Genomic DNA, 14,489 nt, shown 5'->3' on the forward strand with positions numbered 1-14,489 from the left:
GAACACTTTCTGGCATTGTATGTTCTGTCTTCCACGCTGGAACCTCATCCTCTTTCTCCAGCACGGCTTCATTCATTGATGTGTCTCGGTCAAGGCTACAGTTGTGCTAGGCCTTGCGAGAGGCATTGAAGCAATCATAATGGCCAAGAAGACTTCGACTCCCGCCGCCTCCACACCTTCATTGAAGAAATCGTCCTCATCCGGCGGGCAACGCACTCTTCTAGGCTTCTTTCAGAAAACACCGTCGTCCACTGGTTCTCCTGGGGGCCTCCCCGCCCGGACAGCGACGACCTCAACACCTGCTCCTGTAAAGCTTCCAGCAAAGTCTGGTGGAACGACCTCGTCAGGGTCTTCCTTGACTCCCGTCCCCAGCAGCGATGCGGCCGAGCCAGAAGTTGACACCGAGGATGATCGACTCAAGGCAAGTCTGCCTGCTGCTGCCAAAGGTCTGCTGTCGCCAGTCTCAACTGACGAGGGGCAGACTAATGGAGTAGAAGAGCTGACTGCCCGGGGGACGCCTTCGCGAAGGGTAATGCTGGTCCCTTATGCCTATTCTGTTCGTGCACTAACTCCCCCTTTGCCAGGCGAAGAAGAAGGCCGTGAGATACATCGAGTCAGATAGCGAGGGCACCGACAACGATGACGACGTATTCAAACCTACACCTGTAGGTCGCTCTAGACGGACAAAGCGCCGGCGCCTGTCGGATAGTGCCGAGGAGGATCTCTACGAGCAGGAGAATGATGCCGCGGAACAAGAGGATGATGGTAAGCATCCACACCATTTCAACTGCAAGTACGTACTATGACAACCTGCTAACCCATAATAATTAGATATGGACGATTTCATTGCCCCGGACGATTCGGAAGACGACATTCCCCGGCCCTCGAAGCGTAAACGACCGTCTCAACCGGCATCCCGAAAAGTCTCGTCGCATTTTACTCCCACGGCTGACAACGTGGACATTGACATGGACTTGGAGGCTGCTGAAGGCTCGTCAACCGCTCAACAATGGGCGTATGATCCTGCAAATCCGCAGCCTCTGCAGGCGCGATCCTCCAATATCCCCTCCAGGAAACCGGGCGGCCAGGATGGCAAGAAACAAAAGGCACACATGACGGAGCCGGAACAACGACACGCATGGCTAGAGGACATTCGGGACATTGACCGCAATCCACCCGGTCATCCAGATTACGATCCTCGGACATTATACATTCCCCCAATGGCATGGACCAAGTTTTCTCCTTTCGAAAAGCAATACTGGGAGATCAAGCAAAAGCTCTGGGACACGATCGTTTTCTTCAAGAAAGGGAAATTCTATGAGTTGTACGAGAACGACGCGACCATTGGTCATCAGCTGTTTGATCTCAAGTTGACAGACCGCGTCAACATGCGGATGGTGGGCGTCCCAGAGTCGAGCCTGGAGATGTGGGCCAACCAGTTCGTGGCAAAGGGCTTCAAAGTCGCACGTGTTGACCAGCAAGAGACCGCTCTGGGCAAGAACATGCGCGAGAGAGATGAAAAATCCAACATGAAGAAGGGTAAGGAGGACAAGGTCATCAGGAGAGAGCTTGCGTGTGTTCTCACCGCGGGGACTCTGGTCGATGGAACCATGCTACAAGATGACATGTCCACGTACTGCGTGGCCATCAAGGAGTCGGAAATCGACAATATGCCAGCGTTCGGGGTGGCCTTTGTCGATACGGCTACGGGACAGTTCCACATTTCACAGTTCGTCGACGACTCCGACCTGACGAGATTTGAAACTTTCGTCGCACAAACGCGACCTCAGGAGATTCTCCTCGAAAAGGGCGAAGTCTCCATGAAGACGTTGCGGATTCTGAAGAACAACACAGGCCCAACAACAATCTGGAACTACTTGAAGCCGGGCAAGGAGTTCTGGGAGGGGCATATCACCGCAAAGGAGATCGAAGCGAGCGATTACTTTCCCATGGACTGGCCCGAGGTCCTTCAACAGGCTCGTGAAAAGGATCTCCTCATGTCCGCGTTGGGTGCTCTGATTTGTTATCTAAGAACACTGAACATCGAGCGCGAGTTGGTCACTTTGGGCAACTTTACGTGGTACGACCCGATCCGGAAGGCCACCAGCCTTGTCCTAGACGGGCAGACCCTGATCAATCTGGAAGTGTTTGCCAATTCGTATGACGGAGGTATCGAGGGAACACTTTTCCAGCTGCTCAACCGTTGCATCACTCCTTTCGGCAAACGCATGTTCAAACAATGGGTTTGTCATCCGTTGATGGACACGAAGAAGATCAATGCTCGTCTCGATGCGGTCGATTCTCTCAACCGAGACACCAAAGTCCGCGATCGGTTCACCTCGCAGATGACCAAGCTGCCGGACCTGGAACGACTGATCTCTCGGGTCCATGCCGGGTCGTGCAAGGTGCAGGACTTTGTCAAGGTGCTTGAAGGCTTCGAACAGATTGACCACACCATGTCTCTGCTCCGTGATGGGGACGCTGGATCGAACTTGGACAGCGAGAGCGTCATTGGCCAACTCATCACCGCTATGCCTGATCTCCAGCCACATCTTAAGTACTGGATGGACGCCTTTGACCGCACCAAGGCCAAAGAGACCGGGATCTTGGAGCCGGAACGCGGAATCGAAGAGGATTTTGACAATTCGAAGGACACCATAGACGCCATTCAGGACGAGTTCAATGTGCTCCTCCACAAATGGCGCAAGGAGTTTGGGTCTAGTGGTATCTGCTACCGCGACAGTGGCAAAGAAATCATGCAACTGGAAGTCCCTCTCAAGGTCAAGGGCATCCCCAAGAACTGGGACCAAATGTCTGCGACGAAGCAGGTCAAAAGATATTATTTCCCTGAGCTGAGATCCCTGGTTCGCAAGCTGCAGGAGGCTCAAGAAACGCACTCACAGATTGTCAAGGAGGTCGCGGGCCGGTTCTTCGCGCGCTTCGACGAGAAGTACGAGATCTGGCTGGCTGCGATCCGCATCATCGCGCAGCTCGACTGCCTGATCTCGCTGGCCAAGGCAAGCAGCAGTCTCGGCTACCCCAGTTGTCGGCCCGAGTTCATCGACGATGACCAGGATGCGGCTTCCACTAGATTGGGCCCAAGTCGCTCGACGCTCGAGCTGGTTGAGCTCCGTCACCCATGTCTGCTTGCCAAAGTGGACGACTTCATCCCCAACGACGTTGTCCTTGGTGGCACAGGCGCGAATCTCAGCTTGCTGACGGGCGCCAACGCCGCGGGTAAATCAACGGTGCTGCGCATGACCTGCATCGCCGTCATCATGGCCCAGATTGGATGTTACCTACCATGTCTTTCGGCACGCCTCACGCCATTTGACCGGATCATGTCGCGCTTGGGAGCCCAGGATCATATCTTTGCGGCGCAATCGACCTTTTTCGTCGAGCTCGCCGAGACCAAGAAGATCTTGAGCGAAGCCACCCCCCGCAGCCTGGTGATTCTGGACGAGCTGGGCCGAGGAACCTCGTCGCACGACGGCGTCGCGGTCGCCCAGGCCGTGCTGCACCACTTGGCCTCGCATGTCGGATGTCTCGGGTTCTTCGCGACGCATTACCACTCCCTGTCGGCCGAGTTCAAGGGCCACCCGGAGATCGAGCCGCAGCGCATGAAGATCCTGGTCGACGACGAGCAGCGCCGCGTCACATTCTTGTACAAGCTCGAACGGGGCGTCGCAGAGGGCAGCTTCGGCATGCACTGCGCCAGCATGTGCGGCATTCCAGCGAGGGTGGTTGACCGCGCCCAGGAGGCCGCACGGGAATGGGAGTACACGAGTCTGATGGCTAGAAAGTTGAAGGCTGGGGCCAACAACAAAAGTAACGGCCAAGACAGCGGCAATGATGGCAGCGACAGTAACGGGAGGAGCAATTTGCCCGTGCCCCTGGGCATCCTGAGCGATGTGGCTTGGATCCTCAAAGAGGACAGCAAGTCTGCCACGGGTGAGGACGTGGTGACGGAGCGCAGCATCGATACTCTGGCCAGATATATCGAAGCCTTGTAGAAGGTACACGATGTCGTGTGTGTGAATACGCAGTGCAGGGTTGTTAGAGATGTACCTCAGGGGACGGTCAAGGGAGGGCCAAGCCTACCATTATCAAATAGACTTTGACACGGAGATCTCACGGACAATTCGTTTTCGGGGAGGAGTAATGAGGCAAAAGGTGTCTTGGGCGATGTCCACTTGTGCGGAATTTGAGAATTTTTCATTCTGAGCTCAGCAATTCGAACTATTATTTCCTTTCCACAAGATGTGGTTTTTGCTCTCTGCAACATCTGGATTCCATACCTTCGCCCAATTACATGGAGTAGTAGATAACCCATGTGCGGTGACCCGGTCCAGATACCACGCCATCCCTCCGTGGTCTCGGACCCTCAACGAGTGTCCTCACTCAGCCTGTAAACAGATGTTGCCTTCTTCATCAACCGGAGAAGATCAAGACTATTGTGCCGGTAGAGACATTAGATTGCTTGACTTTACCGCCTGTCGCCTTGCCCAGCACCTTTGCCCTGGGGTTCGACGGATAATTGCCCTTAAACGGGTTTTTTTCTCATTCGCTGAGCTCAGATACTGACCGCGGGTAGTGCATGCCAGCTTCGTGTTGTTTTTCCTTGAATTGAATCGCCGGCCCTCATGTCCGTTTCTGCAGTGTCAGGTTGAGAATAAGGAGAAACGGGGCACGGCGGCAGGAGGTGGCTGCTAGGAGGTTCCTTTATGCCGGGTGCTGCAGTGGGCATTTATGTAACCCAAGAATTGAATCTGGCCCCCTGCGGCGTTCAAGCAACGTGGTTGCCCATTGAATCATAAACGGGGCAGTGGGAGTTTAGACTTGTGGTCTCAGTGCACTGCGAATGCAAACCTACGGTGGATGGATCGGTTCTTTGGCCATACGACAGGTATGCAAGGCATACACTTGTACCTACCTTTCGTCGGCGGACATGGCAGTACCGAAGAAAACGTACCACTACCCGACCCTAGCAAGAAAACCGTTTGGCCCATTGTTTCGTACAGGCGACCGTGGTGGTATGACGATCAAGGTGAGAGTAGGGTAGGCCAAGTCGGTCCAGGCGAGTCCATTTTTGCGCCGTTCATCCGACTCTTCTGGCGTCCAGCGAGTCATGCCCCGTGCTAGAATACCGACCAAAGGGGTTCAGTAATATCAGGTCGATCCGGGCGCATTCCGCGGCGTGTTGAACTAGCAGCAAAGGAAATGGGGGTAATCCCGCACGTAGGAGTCCAAGCAAAAAATGAGGACATCTGAGTCTTCATCCTGGGGCCGGAAACCCCGGTGAAGTGGATATGCATAAAGTACCCCAGAGGTGTATGTGCATAATGCAGATTCCTCGCCAAGGCGAGAATAGGCGAGAATACGAAGAAAAGGGCTCCAGGACCCCATGGGAGGGTAACTCAACAACTTTTCAATGCTCCAGAGTCGGGACGGAATGTTTGTCGGCGACCAAGGAGGATGGCTAGTAGCCTCTAACTAGCCGAGCATTGCACATGGCAGTGGGAAAGAGATCGGATGGATGAGCCCCAGGTATTGTTCGGCAACTTCGGATGGCCGTATAAGGAGTCAGCCTTCAAGTTTGGGGAGGGTCGGAAAGTGGTGTGATTTTGTTACGCGGACCGGGATGTATGTTGAATTTATGTCCATTAGGCGAAAGCTGGAGTGAGTGTGGAGGAAAGCAGAATCGGCGGAGCGGAAGTCAGGGGTCAGTTGGCCCTACCGTAAGCACACCACAGCCTTGCCTTACCACAGGCGACGGGAAAGAGGTTTCCGATCCAGATAGGCCATCACGGTGTTGCACGGTTCTTACTTCAAGAGCAGGTTTTGGTGGATTTGTGAGCGTCGAGACAGGCAGGGTGAGCATCTAGCACATGCCAGCAATAACAAGCCGACTGTTAGACTCGGCTGTTTTGGCTGTCAGATGCGGCATCTGGTCTTCTAGAACAGGCGGGCCGACTTCTAGTTTACAGCTTCGCGTCCGGGTAGACTGACGGTTCTGCTAGACCCGCCGAGAGGGCGGGAGGATCGTGAATAAGGCGACGGCGACTGGTGGAGGTGGAGGTGGACGAGTGGGCGCCGGCGTGTTGATTGCTTGGCTGGTGGCTTTTTGAAGCAGAGTACGTACGTACAAGAAATAATAATAGTTGTAGACAGAAATAGACAGACGGATTTTCTGGCGGCGCCCCAACAGCACAGCTTGTGATTTTGTGGTGGAGAGGTCTAATTTCATGGCGAGCCTGATGTGCACATACTGTACTATCGACAAGGAATATTGAGTCCTGGCACAATCGAGTATGGCGAATATTGAAATGTCAGCAAGCAAGGACACAGGGCAAGATTGAATATAGAAGGATCTCGAGCGTGTTGTACTCGGGCGGTCCATTGTAGAGAACTGTCAGCGTGCAGAGTAGCTCATGTACAAAAGCACCTCAATTGTGTCCAGTTGTTCTGGGTGGTTGTCGTTAGTGAGATATCCGGCACTAGTTGCCGAATCAACTGCTTCTGGCAAAACTCCGGGCGATAAATGGACGGCAGTGGATCGCTAGGGGACACTACCAGGCACTAGCAACAACCCGCCCACTGCAGGCTCCAGTCACGCGCAGCGCGATCGCCTGGCACGACCGGAAGAAGCACGGACAACAACCATGATGCTGACAAAAATATAAATATTATGACACCCGCGAATCGTCCCAATCCACCTTAATTTGCGATTGGCACTGCACTGCACTGCACCTGGTCAAACACCATCAAGCAATACACCAGGTAGCTACTACAGCATGAAAGCGCACGAATAGATAATCGAACTTGAAATGCTGCGCAGGGGCCGCAGTCAGCAAACAACAGCATCACGTGTAATAATATCCCGCTAGGACCTCAGCTATCGACCTCGGACGGTCGTCGATCGGCAGTGGCGTGACGGGCGTTGGCTTGGGTCTTCTTGGGCTTCTTGGGCTTCCAAATCGCTTCTTGAGATGGCATTTTGTAGCTGGGCATGCAATAATGGCCGTGAACCTCGTCAAATAACGGGTGTCGCCCTGCACAAGGGTCAGCTCCGCTCGCCCGCCATACGCCATACCAGTAGCAGCAGCTGAAGAATGCAACACTGCCATTGCTGATGTGATATTCAGACCACCCTCGAGTTCCGCCCGTTTCTGTTGGGCGAGAACATCAGGCTAATATGAGCATCCTCGCCGTGATTTGCCTGGCGCGACGGGGATGTTCATCCTGGCACTTCTCCATCTCCGATGCCTCGATGCTGCATTGATGCTCCATGATGCTCCACGGACAAATCACACTCGGCGCCGTCCCAAAACGGTCATACTTCCTTTTCCCAGCCGTCATAGCTTTTCCACAGTCCTCCCAGAGACTCTCACACAGACACACCACAACAATTGAACAGTAATGACCTGCCCTGCCGAGAAGGGATTGCCGGTTTCGCCTTTCCTTTAGCGACACGCAAGTCGAGACTCCCTCGCCTGTTGTCCGCGCGAGCCTGCTCGCAACGGCCACCCCTGTCGTGGTGGTCGAATACGATGTCCTCATGGAAGCGACGAACCAAACCACCTGTCAAGGCTCAACATTGTCATCTGCCCCCATGTTCTGCCGTGCGCACTCCTTGACCCTCTCCGCCCCGTCTCCTGCTTGGCTGGGCCCGAATGCCATTCGCCCTCCAGTTCTGGAGTGTCGTCTCGTCTCCAGACGCTCCAACCCTTGCCTCGTCTGTACAGCACGTCCACCTCCCTCCACCCACTACAGCTCCGCCCAATCCCGGGACTAGCTGTCCCTTTTCCCCAGAATGGACTTGAAGCAAATCACAGACCCCTGCCTGGTGTTGGGTTTGAACCCCGTAGTGGCCCATCAGATACATAAACAAACCCAATCCCCGTTCAAGTTCCCCAGTAGTGCTCCTCCTGTCCATCAGTCAGTCAGCCATCCACCCCTCGGCCGCCTGTTCGTGCTTATACTGTCGTCTTTCCCCTCTGGAAAAGAACCTTGAACAAGAGCGACTTCTGTCTTCCTCACAGTTATCCGCCATGGCGACCAACGCGACTCACAATGACTTCCACAACGACGCCAACCTTACCTCAGCCAACGGTGGGAATCCGGACACCACGGCCCAAGATTTCGAAAAGGCCACTCGGGGCATGAGCCACGAGGAAAAGCATACGGCTCAGCAAGCCGCTCGTTTCGGCTATGGTCCTCTGGCGCATATGCGAACAAACAATGAAGCCACTCTTCCAGGTAAACAGACCTGACGCCAATTCGCAAACGGTTGAGACTGACATACTTCGTCCTGTGTAGCCTTCGGTGGTGAGTTCCAGCCTGGTCTGTACCGATCGGTCGAAGGGCGCAAATTCGCCAACCCGGCGCCTCTTGGTCTGTCGGCCTTTGCCTTGACCACGTTCGTGCTCAGCTTGATCAACTTGGGAACTCGAGGCGTCTCGGTGCCCAACATCATTATCTCATTGGCTTTTGGATATGGTGGTCTGGTCCAGCTATTGGCCGGCATGTGGTAAGTTACTGGTCTATGCAGCCCAGCGCGGACGGCACAAGCTGTGCGCACGACTCCCCGCTAGCTGGACATAGTGCTGATTCATCGCTTTCTTGCGCACAGGGAAATGGCCATTGGCAACACTTTCGGTGCCACCGCGCTGTCCTCGTACGGCGGGTTCTGGATTTCCTTTGCCATCATCCTGACCCCAGGCGGCTTCGCCATTGAAAGCACCATTGAGGCAGCAGAGGGCGGCAAAGCTCTCTTGGACTGTCTAGGCTTCTACTTGATGGTAAGCACATTGGAATCCTCCGGCGCACCGAGGTCGTTTACGGCCTGTTACGGTCTGTTTAGGATACAATCATGCTAACTTTTTGTCTCTTTAGGGCTGGTTCATCTTCACCACGATCCTTCTTTTCTGCACCCTGAAATCCACCGTCGCGTTCTTCATGCTCTTCTTCACCCTCGATCTCGCCTTCCTCATGCTCGGCATTGCCTATCTCCAGCCCGAGAACGGCGCTCCTCGCACCAGCTGCCTGCGTGCCGGCGGTGCCTTTGGCATCATTGCCGCCTTTTTGGCCTGGTACAACGCCCTGGCCGGTATTGCCGACACATCCAACAGTTTCTTCATCATCCCCGTCGCCCACTTCCCGTGGTCGGAGAAGGGTCGTGCCAACCGATCCGCCAATGCCAAGACGGAGCATACGGCATAAAGGACATGTTGCTGCAGTGGTCGTCATTACAGCACCACCTACTTTTACGCGTTGGGTGACAGTTACTATCTGGGACAGCAACCGAAAAGAACCCGCTATCAAGAATGCATGGCCAACACAATTGGCTGTTTGACAACACGAATGGTTGAGAACGCAAAATTGTACCGGATTATCAACGTTATTATTATGGGATGAGGAAAACGCGATCGGAGAAAATTGGATATACCTGCAGTGGTTACAACGGCACTGTAGTTAGGTGCCTTGTTATGATATCTACCTTGGGTTGTTTCAACGCAATGCGCTCTCTGGATACCCCTGCACAGATGCTATGATTTTATGTGCGGTCTTGCGAATGACTGGATGGAGAGATAAATTCTGGCCTGGCCACAGCTTTAATATTCCAGTCATCTATCTCTTGTAATGAATGTCTCTTCTATCCTCTGAAAATACGGCCTCGATCCTGAACGATTCTGTCCATGGTGCCGCGCAGGTACTTGCCTAGGTACCTAGGTAAATCATGTCCACGAGATCATTTTGAGATTCCCGGCAGATGTCCAAGACCGAAGTCATCAACGTCATAGATATTTTACTGGCGTTCAAGTTTTCCCCTACTAGCAGTTATCAGTAGTCCTAGTACTAGTATTTGACTTGGATCCTCACCGCCGTCGATCCGTCTCCACGGTCGGGGGCACAGACACTGCATGCTCCTACTTAGTGCATCACATCGCATCGCATCGCATTGCGGATCGCCGGCACTGGCATCATGGGGTATTACTATTGGCATGCGTGAGCCATTTTCCGTGAAAGCTCTCTGCTACACCAACTAGTAGTAGCCCTACCACTGACACATGGCCTTCTTTCATACCGTGACTGCCATCCACCTTTCCGTCCCGCGTAGACAAATCTCCGCACAAGTTCCGAAGAGAAATTCTACCCTCGACTAGGTGCCACCGCAAGGTGAAATGAAGTTTCCTTTAGGTACTAAGGTATGCACAGAACCGAACTTGATTGCCACTGAGATGAACCCATGCCCAAGCCGTTATGTCCGAGGCTGGGGTTGATCTACCTTATCTTTCCAACTTGAAACCCCGAAAACTGGGGCTGTGTTTTGTTCGGGCGCCTTCTCACTACCTAAGTATCTGCCGACTTGACCGTTTCCTTCAAGATCTGAACGGACGGCTTCGTTGAAGGCTGCAATAATGAAATGTGACATCCAACAGAAGCGTTCAAACTGTCGTCCTGGGGTAGGTACTAACTGTACGTCCCAAAGAAGTTGGAATGATATAATTTCAGCGCTGGAAGTGGAAAGCATTTCCGAAGTTCAATGTCAATCGAGGTCACGCCGCGGTGGTGACCGATCCACAGAAGCTTTTTGTCGTCTCTATCGCTGCCACTGCGCTTGACCTGAGTTTGGCGCCTGGATCACTTTGGATACGGTGAGCTGGTTTGATGGGCTTAAGGCACTGCAGGCGGAGAAATGTCCCATTTCCAATTAATGCCATGCCATGCCATGCCGGTAAGGCCAAAGACTTTCGAGTTGTAGCACTCAACACCCCCCTTCGGCGTCCGTTATTGAACGGCTCATCAGATTTTGTTTTTTTTTTTTTTTTCCTTTTCTGGTGAAATCCTGATTGATTGCAGCAATGGGTCAAACCAGCCAAGTGAGTCGGCTGTTCAGTGTCGAGGGAATTGTTGCTGTTGTCACAGGCGGGGGAAGTGGTAAGTCTGATCTACTGTACTGTGTACATGGCAAAGGGGCCCGCCGCGCTCTTCCAACTTAAGGTGCCCTGAGCTCTTCCATCACTGATCGTCTCATCACTCTGCCTTGTTATCTGATTGATTTACTGAAGAGAAGATTTGACCAACTAAAGATCGTGTGACTGCGCAGGCCTCGGGCTTTTCATGACTCAAGCATTGGCCGAGAATGGTGCCAAAAGAGTCTATATTCTTGGACGGAGGAAGCAAATCCTAGACGAGGCAGTCAACAAGATCGTAAGTTCAACACACACGTCTACTTCAACTTCAGGCTCCCGTCCTCACCAGTGTGTTTGTGTCTTTTTGGTTTCTTTTACAATTTTCTTTTCTTTAACAGAATTAAATCAGGGTCTGGACAGTGTCGTCCCTCTAGTATGTGATGTAACAGACATCGAAAACCTGCGATCGGCAGCGGCATTCATCGAGAAGGACGTGGGATATATCAATTTACTAGTGGCCAACTCTGGCATTTCCGGTCCTTCGGGCACCGTTGCTCCAGGAGCGAGCATTGCCGAACTCCAGGAGACGTTGCTGGCCATTCCGATGGCAGATTTCACAAACACCTACCACGTCAATTGTACCGCCGTCTTTTACACGACGATTGCGTTTCTGGGCTTGTTGGATCAAGGGAACAAGCAGCCATCGGACTCTGCCTATCAAGGAGGAAGGAGTCAGGTCATCGCCACCAGCAGCATTGGGAGCTTCAACCGGAAAATCACGGCCGGCTTTGCCTATGGGACAAGCAAGGCCGCCACGACCATGTTGATGAAAGTCCTGGCCACATATTTGGTGCCATATAGGATCAGAGCAAATGTTCTATGTCCTGGCTGTAAGTACTTTGACTCTTACTCTTGCCACTGGCAGCCCTTTTTATAAAGAATGCGAAACTGACCCGAGTATGGCATTACTCACTGCAGTATTCCCAACGGATCTTACTACGACTCTGATCAAAGAAGGCCAAGATCCCGCAACAGAAGGCGCATTCCCGCTGGACCAAATCCCGGCCGAGCGCGCAGGGCAGCCAGAGGATATTATGGGTCCTTTGCTGTACCTGGCCTCAAGGGCTGGAGCCTATTGCAATGGCAACTGTGTGATCACAGATGGTGGTCGTCTGAGTGTCACACCGGCCACGTACTAGTCGAGAACATAACTATTGTCAGCCCAGTACCTACCAGGTAAGGTACCCTTTGGTTATTGTGGACCTCAGCTGTGGAGGAGGCGATGCTGGAAACCGGGGGTGGCGGGCGGGGGATCGACGTGTCATTACTAGGTACTACTGTACAACGTTGTAGTAAGTTGTAGGAGCGAGTACTAGTAGAGCTAGCTACCTAGGTAGGTAGTGGCATTCACCACGCTACCTACCTAGGTAGGTATTTTTCTACACGTACAACCATTTCGACAACTTGAACACCATGAATGCCCTTCTCTCGCTCAAAAATTGCATCTCATCACGACTGCGAGGGTCACGGTCCGAGTCGCCAACACCAACAATCGCGTGCCAGAGTCCATGTCCACCCTCGGTGCAAGTCCAAGCCGGACGAACCTCAACCTCGACCTTGGTGACGTTGCCAGCCGAGATTCTATTGTGTATCGTCTCCTTTTTGCCAACGAGCTCGGTCGCCTGTTTAAGCCTAACCTCAAAACGGTACCGCGAAGCCCTCTTCGACCAATTTGATCCAGAATGGCGAGACAACGATACAGAAAAAGCACACTTCCTTCGCCTTCTGGAGGAGGATTTACCCGAGATGATGGTATGCTATAGCTGCAATATTCTGTACCGTTGGGGCAAGTCATCGCGATATCTATGTCCTAACCGCTATAATCGCCATAAACACACGCTGTCGAAGCGTGGCGCACCTTGGTGCTTTACTCATGAACCCGTGATGATCTACCGTAATATGGTCGATGCGTTCCTGAGAGGATTTGCCAAAGGCTCGCGATACGGTCCGCAGCTCCAAGAACTAAATCACACCTGCAAGTCGAACGTCCTTGCGCTCTTTCCCGAGGGCGTGTGTATCAACAAGACGATTGAGGCTCGCGTGGTCAGAGGAAAGCTGTTCCTTCACAGTGTTCATAAGCTATCCGTATCATTACTACTAGCTCAACCTGAACCATCGAGCACTCCGATTTCACGAGTCGACTTAGGTCAAATTGTCTCTAGTCGACTTTTACCTGCAATCCATAAATTCACCGCCAGAATCGGCTGTACTCATACCCCACAAAGAATCCCTGCGGTCATTTTATACGCGTTCCGGCTCCGGGTAGGCTGTTCCGGCGATCGGACGAGAAGACTGGATCTGTTGAGCTGTGGTCGTTGCGCCACCGACCTACGAGTCCGGGTGGAACTCGACGGCGGCGGTACGCGCGTCCAAATTGAACTCGAGATATGGCAGTCTTTTGGAGGTCGAGACTTTGACAACAGGGACGAGGCAGAGGATGCACATTTCTCTGATAAACCTATGATAGATGAACCCTTCGACATTAATTATCCTCCTGTTCGCGACCTGGAGAAAGTGTTCAAAGGAGGAGTTGAAGGAGAGTGCGTAGGATTGTGCTCCCCGAACCAGCCTCGAAGGCGCCAGAGCTGGATCCAGTTGTGGGGATGGCACTATGACCCAATCATGGCTCAATTGCGCAGGTACAGTGTCCCCTGCAATGATGACAGGATGCCAGCTCGAACTCAAGACCAGGCGCTGCCCTTGCAATGGTGACGGGATGCCAACCCGCAAACCATGGGCAAATCCCTTTGTACCTTCTCCTTGAATCGCGCTCTCGAAGGTGCTTGCTCGAAGAGGGGTTTGAAAACATCCAATAGAGGGTGAGGCAGACAAGCCCGATCGCTGGCTTGGACAGTGGTTCGAGAGGGGCGAGCCTAGAGTGAATCAGTTAGCTTGATGCTCGAAGAGTGAGGAGTGAGAGATCATCCAAGAGCTGGGCTCGGCTTAGTTTCACTCTAAGAGCTACTTATCACCAGCACTGCGTAAAAGTGCGAGCCCGCCGCTGGTGTCCCACCCGCCCACCTCGACCTATAGCTCAGTCAGCCTCTTCTCTCACAGCTGTGCCATGCAAGGAAACCGTGAACGATTGCCCAGCGGCGAGTCGCTCAATCCAATTGAGAATCTCGACGATCTCAATCTGTTCGGCGATCACTGATGCTGAGCTCTCGTCCAAGGCCTCCCGCACGGCAGCCTTGACCTTAGCGATAGACTCGTCCGAAAGATGGACGATGAGAGGTGCAGGGGCAGGAGCAGGAGCAGGAGCAGGAACAGGAGCAGGAACAGGCTCGGGTTCGGGCTCAGGCTCAGGAGGGGAGACGTCTTGTGGGGAGATCCACCACAAGACTGTACTCAAGGCAGAGTGTGCGTGCCTGGCTAGGCGGTACACCCAACCAGGCAGAAAGCCGGAGATGAGGGTGGCGATAATGGATCCGCGATCCATTGTGCTCAAGAAGAGAAGAAAAAGTGCCGAAACTGTCAAAGAACCCGGATGTGGGAGAAGAGAAAGGTTGGGAG

General features: G+C 53.2%; 6 protein-coding genes across 6 annotated transcripts; 4 read left to right on the forward strand and 2 right to left on the reverse strand.

Moving 5' to 3' along the window:
* Positions 1-139: 139 nt before the first annotated feature.
* HMPREF1120_00763 (DNA mismatch repair protein MSH6) lies at positions 140-4,013 on the forward strand (the record flags this gene model as incomplete). Its single annotated transcript, XM_009154765.1, has 3 exons — positions 140-529; positions 585-765; positions 832-4,013. The coding sequence occupies 3 exons, from the start codon at positions 140-142 to the stop codon at positions 4,011-4,013; spliced, it is 3,753 nt and encodes a 1,250-aa protein (XP_009153013.1).
* Positions 4,014-6,830: 2,817 nt separating this feature from the next.
* HMPREF1120_00764 (uncharacterized protein) lies at positions 6,831-7,664 on the reverse strand. The gene has a single exon (XM_009154766.1). The coding sequence runs from the start codon at positions 7,558-7,560 to the stop codon at positions 7,186-7,188; it is 375 nt and encodes a 124-aa protein (XP_009153014.1). The 5' UTR covers positions 7,561-7,664; the 3' UTR covers positions 6,831-7,185.
* Positions 7,665-8,051: 387 nt separating this feature from the next.
* On the forward strand, positions 8,052-9,222 carry HMPREF1120_00765 (uncharacterized protein; the record flags this gene model as incomplete). The annotated part of the gene is made up of 4 exons (XM_009154767.1): positions 8,052-8,259; positions 8,320-8,530; positions 8,633-8,801; positions 8,896-9,222. The coding sequence occupies 4 exons, from the start codon at positions 8,052-8,054 to the stop codon at positions 9,220-9,222; spliced, it is 915 nt and encodes a 304-aa protein (XP_009153015.1).
* A 1,643-nt stretch (positions 9,223-10,865) lies between these two features.
* Positions 10,866-12,115, forward strand: HMPREF1120_00766 (3-oxoacyl-[acyl-carrier protein] reductase; the record flags this gene model as incomplete). Its single annotated transcript, XM_009154768.1, has 4 exons — positions 10,866-10,941; positions 11,111-11,214; positions 11,326-11,806; positions 11,895-12,115. 4 exons carry the CDS (start codon positions 10,866-10,868, stop codon positions 12,113-12,115), a joined length of 882 nt encoding a protein of 293 aa, XP_009153016.1.
* Positions 12,116-12,389: 274 nt separating this feature from the next.
* Positions 12,390-13,688, forward strand: HMPREF1120_00767 (uncharacterized protein; the record flags this gene model as incomplete). The annotated part of the gene is made up of 1 exon (XM_009154769.1): positions 12,390-13,688. One exon carries the CDS (start codon positions 12,390-12,392, stop codon positions 13,686-13,688), a length of 1,299 nt encoding a protein of 432 aa, XP_009153017.1.
* Positions 12,758-14,415, reverse strand: HMPREF1120_00768 (uncharacterized protein; the record flags this gene model as incomplete). Its single annotated transcript, XM_009154770.1, has 2 exons — positions 12,758-14,003; positions 14,032-14,415. The coding sequence occupies 2 exons, from the start codon at positions 14,413-14,415 to the stop codon at positions 13,938-13,940; spliced, it is 450 nt and encodes a 149-aa protein (XP_009153018.1). The 3' UTR covers positions 12,758-13,937.
* Between the last annotated feature and the right edge of the window lie 74 nt (positions 14,416-14,489).

This window comes from Exophiala dermatitidis (genome assembly GCF_000230625.1).
Source record: "Exophiala dermatitidis NIH/UT8656 unplaced genomic scaffold supercont1.1, whole genome shotgun sequence".
Taxonomy (NCBI): Eukaryota; Fungi; Ascomycota; class Eurotiomycetes; order Chaetothyriales; family Herpotrichiellaceae; genus Exophiala; species Exophiala dermatitidis.

Bases quoted from the DNA above. Each gene is read 5' to 3' on its own strand.
- HMPREF1120_00764 (XM_009154766.1), bottom strand. From the start codon at position 7,560: ATGAGGACATCGTATTCGACCACCACGACAGGGGTGGCCGTTGCGAGC.